The sequence below is a fragment of the Nyctibius grandis genome, chromosome 21 (assembly GCF_013368605.1).
Source record: "Nyctibius grandis isolate bNycGra1 chromosome 21, bNycGra1.pri, whole genome shotgun sequence".
In the NCBI taxonomy this organism is placed as follows: domain Eukaryota; kingdom Metazoa; phylum Chordata; class Aves; order Nyctibiiformes; family Nyctibiidae; genus Nyctibius; species Nyctibius grandis.
The window spans coordinates 7,894,834-7,917,983 of NC_090678.1; the positions used below are offsets into that span (position 1 = coordinate 7,894,834).

Below are 23,150 nucleotides of genomic sequence, written 5' to 3' on the forward strand. Positions count from 1 at the left end.
CTCTTACAGTGGATCCAGAGGACCTGTACATTGTCGAGCCCCTGCAGTTTTCCCCAGAGAAGAAGGTACAGTGGCTGTGGGGAGGGCAGGCCCAGCTGAGCGTGTTTCTGCCGGCAGGTGGGGCATGTCTCAGCTGCTCTCCCCTGCGCCCCTTCCTAGGCTTGGTTTTTACGCTGTCGTTGCCTTCCCAGAAGCTAACTGTTTCTCTTGTGGTTTCAGAAAAAGCGTTGTAAATACAAAAGTGAAAAAATAGAGACTATTAAGCCAACAACAGAGCCTCTGCATCCAATGGCCAACGGGGAAATTAAAGGAAGGAAGCCGTTTACGAACCAGAGGGACTTCTCTAACATTGGGGAAGTTTATCACTCTTCGTATAAGGGTCCTCCATCTGAAGGAAGCTCTGAAACATCATCGCAGTCTGAGGAGTCCTATTTTTGTGGCATTTCAGCATGTACGAGTCTGTGCAACGGACAGACCCAAAAGACAAAAACTGAGAAGAGGGCTATAAAACGAAGACGGTCGAAAGTTTCAGACCAAGGGAAGCTCATAAAAACTCTAATACAGACTAAGTCAGGGTCAATGCCAAGCCTGCAAGACATAATCAAAGGAAACAAAGATATACCAGTGGGAACGCTTGGTGTCACGGCAGTTTCTGGACACATCTAAAACTAGCTGAACTTCTCAAACAGGAGAGTGTTTGTTCGTTTGAGAACAGTCTGTGGTATTCTGTGGGAGGATAGTGGGAGACGAAGAGCTCAACTAATTGGAAAGTATTCAGAAATTTGGTTTCTGCCTTTTTAAATAGATGGGATTGTGTCAATCTTGGCGATAAGCTGCAGCTTTACGAGGCTGATAATTTCCTATGAGAAGAGCTTGGGGGGAGGGAGGGCAGGGTTTGTTTTATAAAGGTTTTTTTTCACAGTTCCTGGGGCAGAGATTTTTTGAAGCCCAGTTTGTTGGGTGGAATAGGGATAAAAGCCTAATCCTCTTCCTTTAGCTTTGTTCCTATTTCTTGCACCTTCCCATATTTATGTGCCTTTTGTCTATTTATAATGCCACTGGAAGAGGGGAGATACAATTGTTTGTCATTTGATTTTTTTTTTTTTTTTGTAATTTCTCTAGCTTTTTTTGAAGATGCAACACTACAGTGCTGTAAAGGGACATGTGTTGGCCTTTGGCTGGACTCAGTAATGTGGACTGGATACTGTAAAAATACTAACAGATGGACTTGCCTGACTAGATTCTGGTTTTGCAAACTCGGTTGAGGGAAATACCTCCCTAGGGATGGTAATTGCGTTTGTTTCCACCTTCAGTTACAGATCAGAGCTGTAGCCTGCTGTACTAAATGAATGACAGTGGCTCCTTAGGATTTCCTGTGGACGACGGGGTCTTAGGCTGATGAATGTGTTTGTTACCTAAATTGCCTGCCGTAGTTCTCTGGAGGAAGTGATGGGGAAGGCTCCCTGTTTCTGTGCTGAGAGTTCAGGAAAAAGCTGAGCTGAAGAATGTGAGGGTGAGCTGGTGCAGCTGGGCCGTTCTCCGAGCCAGCTCTGGATGTGTTGAGTTTGCAAAGCCTTGAGGTTTGACCAGTCAGGCTGGTCCAAAGTGGGTATTTCCATAAAGTTTGCTTTTGTATTGGCTAACAAATGTGCAGTGTTTGTATGGTTGGTATTTTCATATCCAAGTGTTTTTTTTATTTTGACTGTGACTGTATATTTGGATACTATAGGATGTGTGATTGCTAAAATGTTGAGTGTGTATCTGAGCGAGTGGGACAAAAGGTTATTCCTTTTGACTGGTGTTACAGGTTCACGTTGTAAAAAATAAGTTAACTTATTGAGCACTTTTAGTGGTACCCTTTTTAACAGACCTAATGCCTTTCCTGGGTATTGTATGTAATGTGACTTATTTAAAGCCTTTGGTTTTTTTGCTGCTTTCTTGTTAGTTTATGAATACTTTAAGGTGATATACTTTTGGAGTTGATCTGCACAATTAGCCAGTCAGAGCACATGAACCAGATGTGTTGAACGTGAATTCAGAAGGGTTTCAAACCTGGATCAGAAAAATACATACCACCTGAGTGCAGCATACAATGTTGTGGAACAAGAGTATGTAACTACAGACCTGTAGTGCCATTAGAAACTGTGAATTTCCAAATAAATCTGAACACTTTGTCTTTAATTTACTGGTGTTTTTCCTTTGAAAATGAAACTTGTGACTTAAATTCTTTGAGAATGACTAGTCTTTAAACTTTAGTCCACGACTAGGACTTGGGGGCCTTTGGGCCATAATAAGGAGATCATAAACTCATTTGTTAGCCTAGATGTGTTTGTCTATTTAAAAAAAGAATAGGGAGGGTGGGAGGAGGGAAGCTGAAGGCTGAGTGATGCTTTGTCTGAAAGCTTGGGAGTTGTGGCCGTGTAAAACTGCTAGAAAAGTTCATGTCTTGACCTGGGGGATCCTTAGAAGTGGTAGCTTTCTGTGAGAATGACTGCATGAATTTACCTCTTAGTACTCAGCGCTGAGGTTTGTGAAGGATATAAAAGGCCATTAAAAGAGTTAGATAGTAATTTGTCATTTCAGACCAGAGTTTTTAGCTTGACATTTGCCCCTTACCGGTCCCTTCCTCCTAACTTACTTCTAGCAAGCACAGCAGCACTGCGTGCAACCAAATGCCAAATTCGCCAGCTGTCCAGCATGTACTTCTCTTGTTGAATGAGACCTCCCCAGCACTAGTTTCTCGCTTGGGTGCCTCAAGACTATTTCATCACAGCGCTATGATTTAAGAAGCAATTGAGTGTGGGCTTTGCTGGGGGGGGGTGTGGTGTTTTTGGGTGTGTGGGTTTTTTTTGTGGTGTGGAGTTTTTTATTTACTGGCCTTCCTCTTGTTACATCACTTGTAGGAAGCGTGCTTTCCTTTACTGCCCTGGCAGTCACTGTGCTGTTGTTCTCGTCAGTAAGAATCAGCTGAAGCTGGACATGACTGAATTCTTAGAACAGCCCATCTTCACTACCTGGCTATAAACCAAAGACTGACAGACCTAGAATATGCCAATGGGTGTAGAATGAGGCCCAATGAGTCATGATGCAATATGTAGGCAACAAATGTGTCTCTAACGGGTTTATTTTTGCTTTGTTCTAGCTGGCCCGTCAGCATTGGATGAAAGGAAATTTGGTTGTGAAACTGAAGTTAAACCAAAGATGGTGGTGGTCATTATATATGTATCAACGATACAGCGTGAGCACATAGCTCTGGGACAAGGATTGCCTTTCGTGGAAGCAGCGGTTCCATGGATGGCCAGAAACTTTCCTCCTCATCCGTTTCTGTTTTGCAGTAGTGGACAACTTCTTACTTTGTCCTGCGTACGTTGGCTTCCTAGAGTGGATGACCCCACAGCACTGGTGAGCAGTCCTTGAAGATCCCTTGGAAATGACAGTTGAGGAATTAGCAGCACTCCTCAGCGCTTCCTCATGCAAGGGGGGAGTGTATTGTGTTAGTTTAAAAGCATTTATGTGTACATCCCCGTTCTCTCTTGGGAAGGTGATACTTAGCATTGGACTCAAATCCCTTTTTGCTGGCACTCTGCTGATACAATCTGGTTTATACCTTAAATGTTGGTAAGTCCGAGTAGGTTGTGTGTGTTTAAATTCCAAGCATGTTCAAATTTCTAAGTTAACAATTTCAGATGTGAAACTAAATGCCTTCTGAAACAGTCCTTTGATACCCTGCTCTCTCTCTGTGGATTTTAAAAATTGGGCATGATGTAGATCTAAGGAGTTGCTGCTTTCTGTGGAAAGGTCTCAGCGATAAAACTTGCTGTGTAATGAACACATAGGAAACGTGCCATGGGAATAACACGTATCCTAAATGGGCAGGACAGAGCTCTGTGGTGAGAATATGGCTTGAGGCCACGTGGCTTCTAGTTCACACCGGACATGTGGCAGGTGCTGTAAGTGGTAGATGACACAGGGCCAGAAACGCTTCTCACTGCGGCTCCCATGTTTCAAGACTGCTTTGAGAACGCCGCACAGCACTCCCACTTCGGAAAGTGTACCCCAAAAGGAATGTAAAGAATAAATGCTGTCATGGGCTGTGTAGGTTCACTTTCCTGAAAGCTACTTATTGTTCCTAAGAACTGCTGCCTGTGGGCTGTGAGTCAACAGGAGCTTGTGTGAGTTCAGCTGGTGTGATGGGGAGCCCAGGCACTGTGTGCAGTGCAGACTTTTCTAGTGTTTTAAGTATCTGGCTAACAGAAACTTGGGTCATGTGAAAAATGTCAGCCTAGGTTTTCTGTGCTGGGTTAGCGGAGATGGCTGTTAGCAGCAATGACTCCTGTGAATAACGCACGTCTATCACAGAGTCACTACTGGTGCATGTCAGCCAAGGAGTGACTTTCACATTCTCCTCCGTATGTTACCTAACCGTTTCAGCTACGTCTAGGTCTGAACTTCCCAATCAAAGCATAGGTTATGCTTCAGCCGCTGAGAAAGCCACCACCTCAAATCCTGTGTTCAGTTTTGGGTCCCTCGCTACAAGAAAGACATTGAGGTGCTGGAGAGAGCCCAAAGAAGGGCAGCGAAGCTGATGAAGGGTTTGGAGCACAAGTGTGATGAGGAGTGGCTGAGGGAACTGGGGGTGTTTGGACAAAAGGAGGCTGAGGGGAGACCTTATCGCTCTATACAACTACCTGAAAGGAGGATGTAGCAAGGTGGGTGTTGGTCTCTTTTCCTAGGTAACAAGTGATAAGATGAGAGGAAACAGCCTCAAGTTATGCCACAGAAGGTTTAGACTGGATATTAGGAAAAATTTCTTCACCGAAAGGATTGTCAAGCATTGGAACAGGCTGCCCAGGGAGGTGGTTGTGTCACCATCCCTGGAGGTACTTAAAAGATGTGTTGATGTGGCACTTAGGGACGCGGTTTAATGGTGGGCTCGGCAGTGCTAGGTTAATGGTTGGACTTGATGATCTTAAAGGTCCTTTCCAACCAAAACAATTCCATGATTCCATGACCTGAAGGAACTGATGGAGCTGATTGTGCTACTGTAGACTTGAGAGTGTTTGTTCTGGCAGTAGACTGGAGTTTGAACCACAGCTTCCGCCTGCTGCTGCCTTGCTGCTTTTAATTATTTGTAACCACGTGAGGTTTTTTTTTTTAAAAAAAAAAAAGGCTCTTAATGTCAACTTCTTATTGCTTAATATTATCCTTTCTTGTGGGCTCTTGAGTCATTTTTTACTTCCAGTTTTATTAATGTCACACTGACTCTAGCTTTCAAAACTTGATTCTCTGGTGAAATCAAGTCTCTCTTAAATTGGTCATAATCTTTATATAGAGATAATAGTTTCTAATGAAGACAACTGATAAATCTTGACGAATTCCTGTGGTGGTGTGGATACTTAAAGGGAAGGCCTAGTTCCCCTTGTGATATCGCATAGTAAGGTTGGACAGTTGTTGGTGTAAAACACCAAGCAGCCGGCACGTGTGTGCAGTAGTGAGGTCGGCATTCTTGCAGTCCTTGGGCAGGTCTTGAGCCCAAGGTCAAAAAATATTTAAGCAACATGAAGGTTTCTGTGAGAGGATGGACAGTCACCAACATACGTGTTGTATAAGTGATTTAGTAGCCATGTTTGCCAAAATAAGGTATTTAGGTTATCTACACTAAGCATCAGAGTGGAAATCCAATATTTTTAAAATATGCAAACTCTACCAGCTGTGTGGTATTGGTAAGTAGAGAACTCAAGTATAAGGTGTCTTTGCGTGGCTTCTGCTTTTGCCAAGTTACAGTGTGAGCTGAAACAAGACGGAACAGCTTAGCATGCTTCACTTAATTAGGTACCAACATGTTCCACTTCATTTGGAACAATTAAAGTGTAGAGCCCCGACCACAAAGTGCTGTGGGTAGGCCATTGAGCAGTGTGTCTCATCTCCTGGAAACCCTGAGTGTCAAACAGCATCAGGTGCTGCTGAAGACATTACTGGGGTTTGTAACAGCTCGAGAAGAATTAGTGTTCCCAGAGCATGTTTAGATAAAACGTGTTAGCTTAGGAAAGGATAGTGAAACTTGTGAATCCTTCTTACGTATCCTTTCTCTAATTTAAGAATAGTAATTTTAAAAGAAGCTACCAAGGAGTTCTCTGCTGCCTTACTGCTGTCTCTTGTATTGGACATGTGGCCTGGGAGCTGCAACTGGTCTTGTCCGTGCTGCTTTTCATTAGAGTCACTAATTAAGTCACAGATTAGAGATATGGCTTTTGGCAGGGAGTGGAGATGAAGTTAGCTCTGCACTTTGTGGACTTAGAAATGGAAAAGAAATGTTTGCCATCTTGAGGCTTGTTTTTTCCTTTGTTAGATGTGATGGCAAGAGCCTACATCCAGCTGCTGGGCCCTCTGTGAACTTGCAGCAAATATCTTCTATTACTCATAATTTGACACGGTTACTGCTGAAATGTCAAGGTTGTGTACGTTGCCCATGAAACCACCTGTAGCTCGAACTTTAATCCCAGGAAAGTCTGCTGAAAGTCCCTCAGGGTTTTGGGAAGTGGGCTGATGTGGGTCACTGGTGTCAAGGTGCTTGTGCAATGAGATGGGCACATCTGGTGTGGGGCTCTCCGTATGCCAGACTGATGCCGGAGGGCCTGAATTTGCTCAGTGACACAGAGCTGAGGTGTGATCCTGGTGGGACTCAGTAGGGATCTCAAGGTAGAGCTTGGGTGGTTCTGTTGTTGGGTTTGTTTGGTTGGTTTTTTTTTGGTTTGGGTGGGGTTTTTTTAATGGGCTGAGAACAGCTGCTCCTAGGAAGGAATAAAACTGCCAAATACTGACTAGGGCACATGGGCCAGCAGAGCCAGCTGGCATTTTCCAGGGCCAAGGCTGGCTTTGTGCTGGCAGCCTGGGGCAGGGCATGGATCTGCCTGAAGGGCTTGTAAATGCAGTTCTCAACCGTCACTGGGGACGACAGGAAATCAACATCTGCACATTCGCTGTGGTCTTCCTCACAACCTCTGAGCAGCCACAACACCTTCTTCCATTTTCTCCCATGACTAATCTATTGTATGCTGTGAAATGACCTGCTTCTCTCTTTCTCGGATGTTCAAGCAACAGATGCCATTACCTCATAACCACTGTACCCCATTTCCTTGCTTTTATTACAGACACAAAAAGAATAAAATCTAACTCTGCTGCTTTCAGTTCTTCCTCTTTTTCTCAGCTGTTTTGGCTCCTTCCCTGCTTGGATTCTCCCCTGCCTTGGGTCAGAGCCCTGTACCTCTTCTGCTGAACCCAGGGCTGCTGCCTGCTTGTTGGGGTCGTGGTGAAGGAGAGAACAGAGGACCTTGCTCACTTGAATATGGCCATGTTAAGCACTGCAACACCAGGCCAGAGCTGTTAGAAATGGATTTTGAAACCTGCTCTTGAGTGTGAAGATGTGAATGTCTCCCTTGTGAGCTGCTGGCACCAAGATATGGCTTTACACGTGCTGCAAATGCTTCTAGCAAAGAGAGCAGTTGCTGAGGAAATGAAAAGCATCACTCTTGTCTGTGAGACTGAGCTGTTAAAAAAAAAAAAAAAAAAAAAAACCCAAACAAAAAAAACCCAAACAAAAAACATGTAATTAAGAAATGACACTGAGATGTCAGCGCTACCTGCAAAGGCTCGGTGAGTTCTGGTGCCTTCCATGCCCCTTGAAGGCTTCAGTGGATGGAGGTCCCGCTACCTTTGGGAGGCACTTCTCACAAGCATCCATTCCAACATTCAGTCAAAAATCCATGTCTTTTTTTGCAGAAACTCCTTCAGCTTTGGCTCCCAGTTAGTGGCTCCCTGGGAAGGTTTTTTCTGTGAGATTCAAGAGCCTTTTGTTTCTGGAAATCGTCCCTCTTTATACAGGTTTTTCACACACTGTCCCTCTCTCCCTGCCAATCTGCTCCTGAATGGACCAAGCTGAATGCCTTTGGCAGTTGTTGCAACTTCTTCCTGAGCCCCTCTGAAGTTGAACATAAACTTGCAATGTGGGTTCTGGAACTGTCTGTAACTGTCTAGCGCTATATGTGAGCCCATACCTATGGGAGCCTGTGGGCTTGCCCTGCTGGAAGCTCACGTCCCTGTCAGTAGCCCCTCTATCAGTTTCAGAACTGTGTTTTCTTTCTAGGATGTTATTTGCTGTCTAAACAGTTTGATCTGCAGTCTTTGTTTCTAGGCTTGTTTTCTTCTCACTAAATTCTCTGTCCTCATGGTTTCTTAGGATCTCTTATTAGTTATTTTAATCTGCAAATATTACTGGTGTAATATTTTGCTTGGTTTTCTCCAGGTCTGTGGTAAAGGTGTTGAAATAGTGCTGTGTTGAGGACAATCCTCGTGGAAAATCAAAAGCCTTGTCCTGGATGGTGCTCTCAGTTACTCTTTCCACTGTACCCATCAGTGAGTGTTACTGGGTGCCACCTCTTCTGCCAGCTGTGGCTGATCCTTACTGGGTTTGCAGCAGTTGCCTCTCCTGGCTCTGATGTCACAGTTTAGCCTGGGACTGCAAAAAGTTGCCGAGGCTGTTTGCTATCTCGGGTTAATGTTTTGAATCCTGTTTTTTTGAATGCGAATGATTCTCAACTTCTTCAGTTGTTCTTGGGTGTAATTTACGCAGCCCTGGGGCTTTCAATAGTTGCTTTTTAGCATTTCCACTAGTCACTAGTGTAATAGGAAATATTTGTTAATCACTTTCAGACAGACACATATCTGACTCTGTCCAGAACCTGATGAGAGCCTCTCCTACACAGCAGTTCACACTTATGGTTTTTTAAAATTTTATTTTCTATCAAGTATTAGATCTGGATCATTGTTCAAGTCCTGCTTTCTCTGCTGTATTTCCAGCAGGTCATCCTTTTGTCCTTAAATCTGCTGATACAAACTTTTAGCTGCTGGCTGATTCTCTCTGCTGTCAACTTAAACTTTAGCATAATAGTGTGTATCGTTAATAAGAGCTCCCACCTGTCCTCTGGGGGCGAGGTGGGGATGGAGGGGGTTCTTCTAAGCAAGTCCTCTTTTTCTCTCTGTGTAACTGTGCTTGCCTTTTGTTGGTTTTGGCAAAGGGGATCCATTCTCTGATAAAGGGTATGGAAGGTGTTTCCATTTGAAAATATTCCCTCCTGTTCAAATGACATAATAAGGATGCTGAGAACAGAGTGTGCATCTTGCAGACTGGGTGAAGAGGGGGATTAGGGAGGCACATAGACAAACCGAACACCCCTTTTGTCCTTCTTACATTCTCCTTTCCTGCCCAGCTGTCCTTGCACCATATTTTAGGAGAACTCAACCTTGTCTAAATTCTGGCTCTGGGCCTTCTAGCAAAATAGATTCATGTGACTTAAGTGCCTACCTACAGCAAGTTGTCCCACTATTATTTCAAGAGTCCTGTTAATATTGTGTGTTGCCTGAGCAATAGGAAGCCAGCAGAATGCAGAGCCTGCAGGCATCATAACGTGTTGCACAGACACAGCCCCGCTTGCCACTGTCTTCCAGCGTGTATCATCTTGGTGATCTCTGAAGGTGGTGATGGGGGAAACGGAGGGAGTTGACAGCAGGACCAGCACAGTAGAGTGTGCTAGGAAGTGAGAGGTCTCCGAAAGCACGCTGTGCACCAAAAATGATCCTTTGATGGTAAAATAGCCCCAATCTTTGTCTTGCCACAACATGTGGTATTAGCAGGCTCTTGATCTGAGCACCTGAAAGAGAAGATGCAGCAGACGTGGCTGCAATGGCTTTCATTGGTTTCATCGTCTCTGTCCTCCCACCCATAAAAAAAAAGCATCTTTGTGAAAATAGGAAGCAGTGGGTGAGAAATAAGTACACTTCTGACATTTAAGGGAGACTGCTACTGTGCCTGCAATCCCACCAAGATGAGCTCTCTGCATTAAACAGTGTCAGAAAAAATTTGAGAGTGGATCCTCTCCAGGCAAAGCTGTGTGCTCGATGACTTCTGACATGCTTGTCAGTGATGCCATCAACTTTGAGGAAGTCCTGAACTTCAGTCCCTGCTCCCTGAGCCATCATTGTATTTTACAGCAGCTGAATGGGCCACAGAGGGCATTAAAGAAACGGGAACTCCCTGACATCCATCTCTGTGTTGCAAAGAGCCACAGGCACACTGTGCTCACTGCTCTGAGAGCAAGGGAATGCGGGCACTGACTGCTGAGTGAGGAGCTCGAGTGGATGGTGAGTCCCCCCCACATGTGGCTCAGGCACCTGTGACAGCAACAGGGCCGGGGTGCTGCGCAGGTGGTGTGTTGGAGGGTGTGCTGGCAGGAGATGCTTGCCCAACAGTCTTGCTGCCTCTCTTGGCTCCCTGTGCCTTGGAGGCATCTCTTTCTCCGTGCCCAGCACTGGCTAGCAGGCTGGAGCTCACCGCGTGGCACGGGAGGTGCGGAGCTGAGCCCAGCCCCTGTGTGACCCTCTCTTGTAATGATCGTAGGAGTGGATGAGGTCCCGTCCTTGGGCTGCCTGGGGAGCGCCATTCTGGGATGCAGAGGGGAGGACTGAGCGAGGATAGACATGACCATGCTTGAACTGCTGGAGCTGGATTTATGTTTTTTCTGTGTCTTTTATGTCAGAAACCTAGAAGTACGAGGAAGAGACAGATGGGTTGCTGAAACCTCTTGTGCTGTGGATCACTGCTGCAGCAAACGGCTGTGGTGAACATCTTCAAAAAGCAGTGGGGTGTCTGGTGGTGCAGGCAAGGCTTTGAGGACACGTCTGACTTATTGGTGTGGTTGGAGGCAAAGCTAAGCCCTTGCTTTGGAGAAACAAGTGTGCATATGTTGTTAAAGCATGCTGTTCTCTGACCTCGGTTTTGATGTTCAAGATCAAAGCCTGAGTGCTGGGATCTCTTCCTTCAGCCACAGAGGAGACAAATCTCCAGTTTGTTCTTGTATTAAGCATTTCCTTTTTTTAAACACGACCCCGTACAAATACACACTCCAGCGTAGGTCTGTAAAATGGAAGAGCTGCTGTTTATAATGACTTGTGTGCAGCTGTAAATCTGTGGGAAAATCTCATTGCCCCCGTCTAGAAATCTGCAGTCAATGTGGAATGGAAGTTGAGGAGTGGATATGTCCCTCTATCTCTTCATTATGACTTTGTAATGAGCTCTTGTAAGTGCTGGTCCTTGCAGCATGGCCTGAATTCTGGATCCTTTCTTGGAAGGCAAGAGAAATTCTACCAAGATGAGTAGCACTGTGTCTACCCCAGGCTTTAATCACCAGTTATTCAGCCAGGTTAGGTCCTGCTGCAGTGCTCAGCATTGACCTGAAGAGACTGATAAAAAAGTCCTTGCCTCTCTAAGGCTTCTTAGGTTAGAAGAGGACTGTGGGATTGGAGATAGTCTTTGCAAAGGCAAGAGGGGCAGCAGAAGGTGCCAGAAGAGCCTGCTTGTGCCCCAAGGCATTGTGTGTTTCCCACATTACAGCACACTACTGGTTCAGCCTGGCCAGTGCCCCGCAGTGATTTGGGGTGGGTGAAGGCAGCCCACTGAGCTGGCCCTGCTCTGGCAGTTAACGCTGGGGCAGCTCTGCTGAGGCTGCAGCACAGGCAATGTCTTCCTCTTCTCAGGTAGGCTGTTTTTTATCACAGTGGGACAGTGTCTGTGTCCAGGGCTCTGTGTCTCAGGATCCGTGCCCTGTGGAGCAGCGAAGGAGAAGGTGGGTTGTGCAACAGACAGCACTAAGTAATTTGTCCTGTGTGAAATGAAGCGATTCCCCAGTACCCACAGCTGCACTTGGGATCAGGTTGTCATCCTTCCGCCAAGGGGAAGAGTCCTCAGCTTTGCTTCTCCCCTTTTGTGCAGGATGCCAGAAGCAGGAGAGATTTTTTTTTTTTCATTCCCTCTGCTCATGGTCCAGGACACCACAGTGGAAAAGCAGCTGCCTCTGCCCGAGTGGGCTGCTGGAAAGGGTGGTTGGCTGGTGGGTGTGCGCTGGGCTGATTACTCAACCCCTGGCCGGCAGCGCAGCCCTCGCGTGCCCTGCAAGCACTTTGCTGCTGAGTGCACCTTCTTCCCAAGCCCAGCTGCCAAGCACGGTTTTGAGCGAGCGCAGCGTGCTGCCGGGCTGGTCCCGCTGCGTGCGTGCTGCCTCGGTGTGGGAGGAGCAGGCGGGTGCCCCGCACTTGCAGCCGAGGGCGGAAGCTCTTTGGGGTTTGCTATTGATACTTGAGGCTTTCATAGAGTTGCAGCATCTGAGCTGGGTGTTCGCTGCTGGAGTGATGCAGGCGTATAAAGGCAGAGCTGGGTCTTCCCCCAGGGCTCAGTCTGGGACAGCCCCAGCTGTTTTTGGTTCCCATACAGAAGATCACACCAGGCACGTCCAGCCCATCCAGCTCCCGGCAATGCAGCAGAACTTGAACTACGTGTACCCCCAGATCTTTTGGGTGGATGGCTGTACCAACACAAGTACATCCTGCCCCCCGGCACCCCCCGTTGCTCCTTTCCCACCACCAGTACCGGACAGGAGGAGAAAGCCAAGGCCCAACAGGGAAAGGAGGAGCGTCGGCTTCCTGGTGATCTCCTTGCTGATCCTGCTGGCCCTCACTGGAGTGGGGCTGAGCATGTTCCAGATTTATCACCTGGAGAAGGAACTGGCTGAACTCAGAGAGGTGAGATCTGCCTGGCTGGTCACAGAGGCTCTGGGGAAACAGGAAAAAAAAAAAAAAAAAAAGAAAAAACTTAAAATTGGGTCTGAGGTGTTCAGGTGGTGCAAAACTCCCCAAGGGGCAGACTGGTGGCATTTAAACGTCTGCCATGCCAGTGTAAGTGGGGTTACTTATTACTGTGGGGGACTGCTCTATTGGTGACTGACATATCTGGATGTCTGCATGTTTCTGAGTGCTGCAAGGTCTCTCTCCCTGTCTGTTCCTTAGCACTTTGCAGCTTGCCATGAGCACCCAGAACTAGCCACTGTCAGAGATAGTCCTTGGCTGCTTTAGATGATGCCCTTATGCTCTCACTTGGCTAAGACATCTTGTCACTCTTCTCTTTTGACAGTCTGCCAGCACTGAACACATTCCTCCAGCTTTGGAGAAACTCATAGGTGAGTTGATGTACATAGAGGAGGAACCCCTCTGTGTTAGCGTGTGTGAATGCTCGTGTCAAACTCTTCCCCTTCCTTGTCAGGGGGCAAAGTCAGGGTTGCAGCTCAGTGCTCTGAAAGTGCTGATTTCGCTTGCTTGGCTGGAAAAAGAACTTTATCTCTGGGGTGTGGGGAAGGGGTCCTTCACCCTGCCTGCTGGAGGGCTTAGAGGTGTCAGCCACAGGCTTCTGGGACAGTGTGCCTCTACCTTGGGGCTTCCCAGGCCCAGGGGGGCAGCGGTACCGGGGGTACGCAGCTGTAAAAGTGAGTTTCTGTCTGTCCTAACATACAGCAACAACATGAATGGAAGGAGGAGAATGGAGACGGGCACTGCACATGTTACTTCTTTCTCTCCTTGCTCTTAAGATTTTGGGAGGATGTGAAGGGTTTCATTTCATTTGGGGGTGGGGGATTCACTCCCACCCTTGAGAGTGCAACTTACTTTTTCCTAAATCCTTCTGGTACAAGGTCTCACTGCAGCCAAAGCTAGTTGAGAAGAGCCTGATTATATGTGGGGTTTTTTCTTTTAGAAATGTCATTTCAGTGAAATTGAAACTTTCCACAAGAACCTGCCAATTTTTCTAAATTTCATTTAGGAAAAAGCTAAAGAGGTTTAATCTGAATGGAACAATTTAAAAATCATCTTTTGAACTTCCAAACTATTATTTTACTTTTACATTCCATGGTAATGTTATCAGTGAGGATATCCCTTTTTAAAGATGGCCAAGTTGGGAAGAAATTTTCAGCTCTTGAAAATTTTTCCTAGATCTGAAAAGATTTTTTTTCCCTTGAGGATTTTGGTTAGTAGGAAAATTAACTTCTTTTCAAGTTTGTTCTGATAATGAAAGCAAATTTGGATATAGCAAAATTCTCTGGAAAGGGAAGTCCTGGTTCCCATCAGCTCCCATATCAATAAATTTTGCAATCTATTGCTTAGAGGAAGGGGAGCTGTCATTTAAACGGGATGCTCAGTGCTCTGATCACAGGCTACTTTAGCAGTAGGTGAACATAAGTCATAACTAGTAACCCTGAATTTCTTGAGGGGGATGGATAAATAAAGTGAGCCAGGGAAATAGTGCAAAGGAGAAGTGGGAGAGGAAAATTTGACTTGAGAAAAGAAAAGGCTGCTTCTAAAATTTGAGAACATGATGCTTGGAAGTAGATGCTGAGAAGAAGGGAAGGATGGAGTGGGATGGGATCCAAATACCGAGCCACTGTAACTGGCCCATCTCTCCAAGGCGAACTGAGTCCTCCAGGGAAGGCAGAACTTTCCCAGCTGTGCTCTGCCTCTCTGAGGACAAGGGCTGCCCGGCCAGTGGGATGGTTTGCAGGATGTCTCAAGTGTCTTCTCTGATGTAGTTTTAAGGAGAGTTGGTATTCAGCGGACAGAAGTCCACTGCCATGGGTACATCTGCCCTTGGTCTTGCTGGACTGGAGGAGAGCAATGGAGCAGGCTCAGCTATGACAGGACGTGAGCAGTCACCTTGGCATGGGCTGGAGATGCTGGGTAAAGGGACAGTATTGTCCCTCTCCTACACACTGAGAGAGTGGCCTCTGCTTGCACTCACCAACTGAGCCATTTTAAGATGAAAGCTCTCCTTGCTCTTTCCCTTTGCTTTTGATCACATCTGGGTCCTTTGGTGCAACTCTTCCTATTTAACTCCTTCTCTTGCCCTGCAATGTTTGCCCAAACACTGCTCTGCTTCACTGTGCTGTCATGGTGCTTGTGTGCCTTGTGCAGCTCTGAATCTGCCCCATTTCACCTTTGTGGTTGCCTTCCTTCTGCTCTCTGGGCTGGCTTCTCCATGGAACATATGGCTGATGCCTTCCCTATTTTTGTGCAGGGCAGAAGGAGCAGTCAATGAAAAAGGAAGCGAGGAAGGCAGCACACTTAACAGGTATGTGCTGAGGGGCCAGCAAGATCTGGGAGCAGGGGATAGGGCAGACGTGGCTGGGGTGAGAGGGTGGCATGGTCATAGTTGAGAGGAGCCCACCTCACACAGGCTTTCCTATTTTCCTTTGGTAACACGTGTGCCGCTCTGACAGCGGGAAGTTACTCCACAGCTAAAATCTTCCCCTTGTTTAGGCTTCTCAGTGAGGGCTCTGTTTTTTGGTTTGGTTGTTGGTTTGCACCTGGAGAGTGTGGGGCGGAAGGCTGTCACAAGTGGCTGTCATTGAGCAAGGTGAAGGTGAGAGCTCCCACCAGCGCGAGGTCAGGGTGGACTTTCCATGCTGCAGACAAGGGCTTGGAGAACTGTTGACTACTTGTGACGTGGGGTGTGACTTGAGGAAAAAACACACAACTGCTTGTACTTACTGCACTTTTTCCTCTTGTTTTGGCTTCCAGGGAACCCTGCCCAGCGGGACCTCCCTTTGGAGTGGGAACCCATCTCTGGCCATGCCTTCACCCACGGCATTCAGTACCGCGATCAGGGCCTTGTCATCAACGAGACCGGCCTGTACTTCGTGTACTCCAACGTGCTCTTCCGGGGAAGCGTCTGCAGCAACCAGATGTTGACTCACATTGTCTACAAGAAAAACCCGGCCTCACCGGGCAGCAATGTGCTGATGGAGGACAAAGGCATCAACTACTGTACGAGTCAGAAAACATGGGCACGGAAAAGCTATCTGGGGGCTTTATTCAAGCTCAGGAAGATGGACAGTTTGCATGTCAATGTCTCCAGAATTGCTCTGGTTAGTTTTGAGGAATCAAAGACATTCTTTGGCTTATTTAAGCTTTAAATGGGGCTGTTGGAACATGGCTGCCAGTCCCCCACACACTAGGATGCACAGTGGGTGAGTGCTGCCTGAGCAGCAGTGGCCAAGCCAGCGTCTCGCACCACAAAGGCCACCAAGAAACCATGTTTTGGCCTTCAGCATGAGAGGGGTCAAGCAACTGGTAAAGACTTGAAAGTGAACCTCTGAGAAGCACTGGGGCTGTACTGAATCAACCCAAACTGAATCGCACATTTTCTCCCACCAAAAAAACCAACAAACTCAAAACATAGTGTGCTGAAGACCCCATTGAAACTCACTACCTGCTACCTGCGAAGATGCTGGTGCCAGGGGCCTCACATGGTATCATGGCTCTGGTGAGCTTGGGCCAGCAGGCGTGTAGGGACAGCCGGTGGGCGTCGAGGAGGCCCCCTGAGCCAGGGCTGTGGGTGCCTGGGCCGTGCTGTGCCTCACCACAGGCAGTGCTGTGTGAGTGAGTAGTGTGGAGGCTTCAACTGCCCGTGCTGAGCCACGGCTGGCCACCCTGCCTGGGCACTTGGCACTGTGACTGCTGTACGACAGGCACCTGCCTGCTAGCTGGCTTATTACATGTGATATGTTCATTTTGCGTTAAGTTATCGACCGTTCCTATCCCAGAAAATGTCCCCCAACCCCTTTATTTAACTCATCCTGACTGCCTTGAAAGGAACGTGCCAGAAGCAGAGGTTCCCTGAAGGGGATCCTGACCCCGGAGAGAAACTGTGACCGCGCTGCAGTGATGAGCCTGGCGGGGAGGCCACATGCTCTGCTGACAGGACCTGAGCAACACTGCACTGGAGGACAGTGGGGCCTGAGATGAAGGCAGCATGTCTAACCCCCTTCCTGCCCTTTTGACACATCAGGGTCCCCCATGGAGACCTGGTCCTGCCACTCCCTGCATGGTGCAGGTGGGGGTGTGCTGTTTACCATCAGCGGCATGGCTTCAGCTGACCCTCCTGTCATGGGATATTCTCTCCTGAGCAAAACACAGATGGTAAATAAAGGTATATTTTTCTAGTAAGTGGCACTGTCCTCTCCTCATTTGTAGCAGCAGGCTTCTGCAGTGGCCAAAGCCCTGAAGGCCTCTGTGATCAGGGGCCAGCACCCCGCTCCTTCTCCAGCAGCGTGTCAGAAATCTGGGAGCCTGACCCCACTTTGCTGCCTGCTTGGTGGGGCACAAGATCCCCACCATGGAGCGTTGGGGCTCCAGCATCGAAACATCAGGATTTGGGGACCGGGGAGGCGTGATGTGGGCAGCACAGACCAAGCAGCCCAAGCCCTTTTTGACCATCAGGAAGGGAAATGATCTCAAAACACAGGCTTGAGCTTGAGTGGAGCCAGACACTTGCTGCTGAGCAGAAGCGCTGCTGTCCCCAAAGGCACCATGCTCCTCCGTGTGCCCTCTGGCCCCAGCAGCACTTCCCACGTGGCAGTCTGAAGGGCAAGGAAAGGAAATGGCGCTTTGGTGTTAAAAAACACACGTTTGCTTACTCTGATGTCTGGTCCGTGGAGCTCTTCCCTTGCATGAGGTTAACTCAACTGTCTGCCATGTTGACCCCAGGCAGTACACAAAGGTTGCTGCTGTGGTGCATCATCATCTTTGCCTGTGGTCCAGCCTTCTTGCAGCTCTGATATTGGTCACACTGAACAGTGGCTCTTCAGCAGCCTGCAGCATTTATTTCCTTTTCCACAGTGCTGTGGTTGGCTCGGTGGTGTGTGGCCTGTGGTTTGCTGTTGCTTGCTTCAGGGAAACCTATTTCTTTGAAACTTGGAAGTGGACTGGCTACTGGTGCGGTCAGCATGATGTGAACACTGCACTTCTCTGCTCACACAGCTGTTGCTGCACTCAGATATTTCCACAGCATTTCTCAGGATGGAAAATCCCTCAAAAGCCCAAAGTTTATGGACTTTTTTGCTTGATTGATGCTTTCTCACTGTCCCCACCCTCTCCTAGTATCAGAGGGGCAAACCACTTAGCGCAGGGATGGAGGTGCTGGATCCAGAGCTTGTCTGGAAAGGCTGGAAGTCGCTATCATCTTCTGATTGCTCTTTGTGCTGTGTTGCTTTCCTAGTGACCAAACATCCAAGGGGGGAGTGGGCAGCTGTATGTACACATGCCCACAAGCTTGCAGCTATTTCTGTAGCAAAACTAGCTGAGCACATCGCATGCTTCCTTTCCTTACTGGCGACCAGCTTGGAGAGAGACAGGGCATTCAGTGCCCAGAAGAAACTCACGCTGAGGTTACACTCTCGGCTAGTACTGTATTGGTGAAGGGCTGGAAAGCTCCCAATGGTTTCTATAAGTCAGCACGCAGTAACTCACGTAGACTGTGAATGTAGTCAGCTCTGGGGCAGGATGCGGCAGTTGCTATCACTGTGCATCAGGAGAGGGCAAGGATCTGTTAGTCTTTTTATCTGAAATGGTAAAGGCAACGCAGACCTGCACGTTTCAGAGACAGTGTGGTGGACAGTCATGTTATAAATAGTGCTGGGATCTCCTGAGGTGGACAGGGCTGGCTTACCCTTGCAGGATAAATCTAGGTGCTGCTAGGCTTGCTTCTGAGTCAGAGAGTGGCTGTGACTGAGTTGAGTCAGCGGCACGGCTGCCAGCGAGACATGTGTTTCTGCTTTGGGATCCCTTCCTCAAATATTGCTCTAACCTGCCCAGAGCAAATCCACTACTTAGCTTGTGGGCTCTGACTAAAGATTCAAAGTAAGGTCATGACAGGATTATTACAATTTCAAACCGCATAGAGTCAATTCATAGACTGCTTATGCCACAAAGGCTTTATTAAAGTCATCTGTTTAGCTAATGAGCTGTTCATTTAGTGAAATACTTGCTTATTGTTACCATTACATAGTTAATGAATATTTGTTGCTGACATTATTAATAGCTCTCGGACTATATTTAAAATAAAAATAACCAAGTTATTGAAATTTATTTTGAAATTGTCAAGTATTATGTTCCCTTCCCAGCAAGGGAAGTGTGTCTGCGCTAGAAAGGATATCCCAGGTCCATCAGCAGGGCTGGCCATTGTGATGTTTGGTTTTTTTTCTGTCTTGAGGAAAATAAGTGACTCCTCCCTGCAGGTCATGTTTCTGGATTGCAGTGATCTGACCTGATCTCCTCTCTCCTGATGGAGCAGTCTCGGCCCTGTGTGGAGGTACCCCAGGGTTTGGGCACCATTTAGCAGGGCTCCAGAGAGACTCTCCTCTGTGGAGAACACGACTGACAAGAAGTGACAAGCCCAGATCATCTCCTGATAAGAGGTTTCTGGTCTGCTCCCACTGCGTGGGGGTCTTCTGGGGTTTGTGTCCTTTCTTTCTAGGCACAGGCATGCTTTCCTACGTGATCCAGCCTGAGGGACCTGGCCAGCGCTGAGCCAGCAGGCATGTTGCAGGAACACAGACAGCTCTCGTGGTCAGCTGAACCCTTTCCAGGAGATGCCTGTGCATTTGGGTGTGCAGCTGGCCAAATCAGGGCTCTGCGTGACATGGAAACATTTGTGCTGCTCTGTGGCTGAGCACAGCAAGCTGCTTGATAGAGAGATGGCCTCTTTCGTGGTTGATGTGTATCAGATGCTGCATCCTATTTACCTACCCCAGTGGAGGAAAGGGGAGGGCAGCATGATAGTGTCTTAAAAACCTGGGGTAGGCTCAGTATGTACAGTAACCAAGGTGGTAGAAGGGACTGCATTATAGAAAGGACTGTATGGATAGGGTCATTGCTGCTTCTACAGCAAAAGTGCAGTGGAAGCAAAGGGACACCCAGTGAGCTCTGAGAGACAGAGTATAAGCAGAGAGTGAGGCAGGGTGAGCAATGAGAAAGGCTGGTGTGCGATGGGTGCTGCTGTGTGGTGGGTGCTGTTTCTCACAGATCTGTGAAGATGGGAGGCGGTGTGCTGGCAAACAGCCCTGCCAGTGCCTGCTGCAGCTCTGCTTTCCCCAGTGGAGAAATCGCCGTCAGAAAGGGAGAAATATCCCCGGACAGCTATGGCCAGCATCCCTCATACCAATACTGCATATTGCATCCATGTGTCCTGACTCTTTACCAGTACATGGTCACTCGTGATGGGGAGGAAGGTGATGGGTGCACAGCAAAGGCCTGAAGACACCTGCAACACAAAAGCCGAAGGAGCAGTCGCTGATCTCAGGCTGATCCCCGGCATGTGTGAGGCATCAGGGTGTCAGAGACAAGAAATGGAGCCACAACGTGGACTGGCTCTCGGCAAACTTGCTCGGATACACATCCTGGCTCTGAAACCTCACAGCTTAGTTGTTGTAGTTATCTGGAACTGTCACTGTTGAGATGTGTTACATATGACTGTTTCTGTAGCCCCCCCAGGGAGAAGAGAGAGCATGAGTAAGAATGGAAGGATTGATATGGCTGAAGCCACTCAGATCCTGTGAGTTCAGACAGTTCAGACAGAAACCTTCTATTTGATCTGACAAGTATCATTGTTGCTTTGGTTGGCTTTTTTGGGGTGGTTGTTTGTTTTGGGTGGTGGATTTTTTGTTGTTATTGCTTATTCATTTACCTGAAGCCAGCCTTGGGCTTTCTAAGTTTCTGTTACAATTTCTTGTGGGGTTACTTCTTCCAGCCCAAGGAGCTGTAAAAACTCTGCAAAATTTGCACCAGGTTGGGACGGAGCATTGTCTAGTGGTCAGAGAGGGGAGAAAAAGGGAAGGGAGGTAAACTGAAATATTGTTATGATTTTTCTAGTACTCTGACGTGTGGGCATAGTTCATCATGGTTACAAAGGTGTAATTTTAGGCATGACTAAGTGACTGAGGTTTAATGCAGAAGAGAGGATGAGGTGAGTAAAGAGAGGGAAGGAGTTTTGATGCAAGGTGAGGCACGTTGCATGTGAATTTCTTGTTGAGTTTAATTTTTTTTAAAAAAGAGATAAGAAGAAAAGCTTGACAACTTGTTGCTGATTCATCTCTTGAGATAACATGGAGAGTCAAATGTTCCGTACCTTGCACACGACCGAAGCCCTGACACAGGAGATGTGGGACTGCAGGCTGTGGTGCAGGAGACTGCTGGCGGTGTCTGCAACGGTGTCTTCTGCCAGACGGAGGTGTGAAGAGATGTTGGGTTCCTTGGCCCCCACCTGTGGTGTGACTAGCAATGCTGCTTTAGGATCCTACCAGTAGGCACTGGTCTGACCGGTTACCCCTGCCAGGACATCAGCAGTCATGCGAACCGGCACATAGGCTTTCTGTTGTGAATATAAGCTGTTCTTTCCTCTGTGTAGCAAAGAGGCAAAAAGCTCTATGTGGAATAATAAACCCCAATGTGCCTTCCTCTGCCTCAGTTGTCTCACCATTCCTCAGCACACTCAGCCCTCTCTACAGAGAATCAACTTCTCTCCCCCACTTACAAACCATCACAGAGATTTTACATGTTTCTCTCATTTTCCCATACTCACAACTAGTTTCCCCAACAACAGTTGTAAAAGTCTCCTTGCCCAGATTCCTTTTGTCATTGGGGGTTTCTCCAGTTCCCCTTTGTCAGGTCCTTCTCAGGGAGTGAAATCTTGCTCGTCAGCTAATTCCCTGGGACATTCAGCTTGGACACCTGCGCTGGCCAGGGGAGTAGCTGGCCTTTTGAGTCACCTGAATGACTACCAGAACTGGACTGCGTGCTCTCTCGAGCCCTGTGCTAGGGGCATGCACTTCTCCTGGTGTTGCTAGTGAGGTTTATGTCAACACAGAGACAAGATTTCAGAAAAAGGAACCAGAGAGAAAGATTTGTGTCTCCTAATTGAAACCGTCTACAAGCTAGCTGTTCATGCTGGAGGTGTGATGAACATGAAATTCCCTAAGCAGGGTGCAACCTGTTTACAGCTTGTGCAATTCTCAGCTATCATGGGGTCAACCAAAAAACTGGTACAAGCTGCCCAATCTCAGCACAGGCTCCAAAGGACATGCTAATGGAGTGGCTTGCTACCATTCTCTTTATCTGTGCTCCCTGCTAAGGTTCCTGCATGGAGAACAGGTATCTAAGATTTGGCTTTCATTAAAGTCCTGAAAGAGAAATCCAAACCGCGGAAGATCAAAAAATGCTCTAGCAACAAAAAAAGGATGTAATTTGCTCTAATTCCCTGCTGGGTTTCAACAGAGAAGGACTGGGAGAAATTCAGCGTATTCAGTAGACAAACCCCATTGCAGCGCTTGGTTTGAGCAAGAGCGGGTTGGCTGGCTCGTTTTTAAATAAGTGGTGTGCTGTTGCAGCCTTAGCAGTGTTCCTTGCTGTTGTGCTCTGAAATCGGTACTGCGTGTCCTAGCCATCGAGTGGTCCTGTCAGGCTGTGTGCGGCTGTGCATGTACACTGCTTCGCTGCTCAGAGCTAATTTAAGGCTTGGAGGTGGCAAGGAGTTGTTGTGGCTTAGCCAGCTACGCTCTGTTAGCAGAGCTGCGGCCATAGCAAACATGATATTGTTGTCAGAGCCTTTGAAGTTCGAGGGTGGAGGGGCGTTTCTGCCTCCTGCTTGCAGCTACGCTTGCTTGTTGATCTGAGCTGCGAAGGACTCGAGTCAGGAGCTTTGTGAGGGCTTCTCTGCCGCCCTGGTGGGTGAGTTGGCAACAAGGGCAGGGAATGACCATTTTGAAGGTTTGCTCGAAACTCCCCACTCCCATCCTGTGGAGACCCTGCTTGCCGGGCTGAAGGATATGACTCAGGCAAGGCTGTCAAAGGAGAGAAGAGGACGGTAATTTTTTGATCCAGCTCAAACCACCCTCAGGTACTGTCTCCCTGCTCTTGAAGTGTTTATTTTGTCATCATGTGCATTTTTTTCTGCACAGGGGGGAGTTCAGTGGCAAGACATGGTGTGATCCATCTGTCAGTCTATGCATATTAGCCACTATATCTAGTGCCCTTCCCATCACAGAATGAAGATGTCTCAGACCTGGCAGGATTGTCTCTGCAGTGCTACAAGAGAAGTACCAGTGCTGTGCGCTGGGCCTTGAGATGTGTGACTTTCATTCTGATTATAACATAACTTGCTGCTCTGAGTGGTCCTTGCTCCCAGAGTGCACACAGGATGGAAAAGGTAGAGAGATGGTTCCCCAGCCTGGGATAAAAGCCTGGGGGAGCCTATCCTCAATGCCTCCCTCAACATGTATCAGTGCAATGACGGCTAGTGGCATCAAGACTGCTTAGGAGGCCAAGGAAAACCATGCCACAGAACTCCCCTCCTCTTCCTCTTGTGCTAGGAAATGTCATTAGAAAGGTTTCTAGGGGCAGGTTGTAGCAGAAGGCATCCTGTGGGTCTTGTAATTTCTGTGGGT

The 23,150-nt window shown here is 47.7% G+C and overlaps 2 protein-coding genes across 5 annotated transcripts in view; both read left to right on the forward strand.

Annotated features, from left to right (window-relative positions):
• Positions 1 to 2,181, forward strand: part of SUCO (SUN domain containing ossification factor) — a 43,275-nt gene extending 41,094 nt beyond the window's left edge. For all 4 annotated transcript variants that reach the window (XM_068417000.1, XM_068417002.1, XM_068417001.1 and 1 more), the window contains 2 exons: positions 10 to 65; positions 220 to 2,181. In XM_068417000.1, the coding sequence (XP_068273101.1) occupies positions 10 to 65; positions 220 to 666 (503 nt within the window). In that variant the 3' untranslated portion in view covers positions 667 to 2,181. The remainder of the gene's footprint in view (positions 1 to 9; positions 66 to 219) is intronic.
• A 10,059-nt stretch (positions 2,182 to 12,240) lies between these two features.
• On the forward strand, positions 12,241 to 16,800 carry FASLG (Fas ligand). The gene is made up of 4 exons (XM_068417006.1): positions 12,241 to 12,630; positions 13,019 to 13,064; positions 14,948 to 15,001; positions 15,451 to 16,800. Exons 1-4 carry the CDS (start codon positions 12,241 to 12,243, stop codon positions 15,843 to 15,845), a joined length of 885 nt encoding a protein of 294 aa, XP_068273107.1. The 3' UTR covers positions 15,846 to 16,800.
• The last annotated feature ends 6,350 nt before the right edge of the window (positions 16,801 to 23,150 follow it).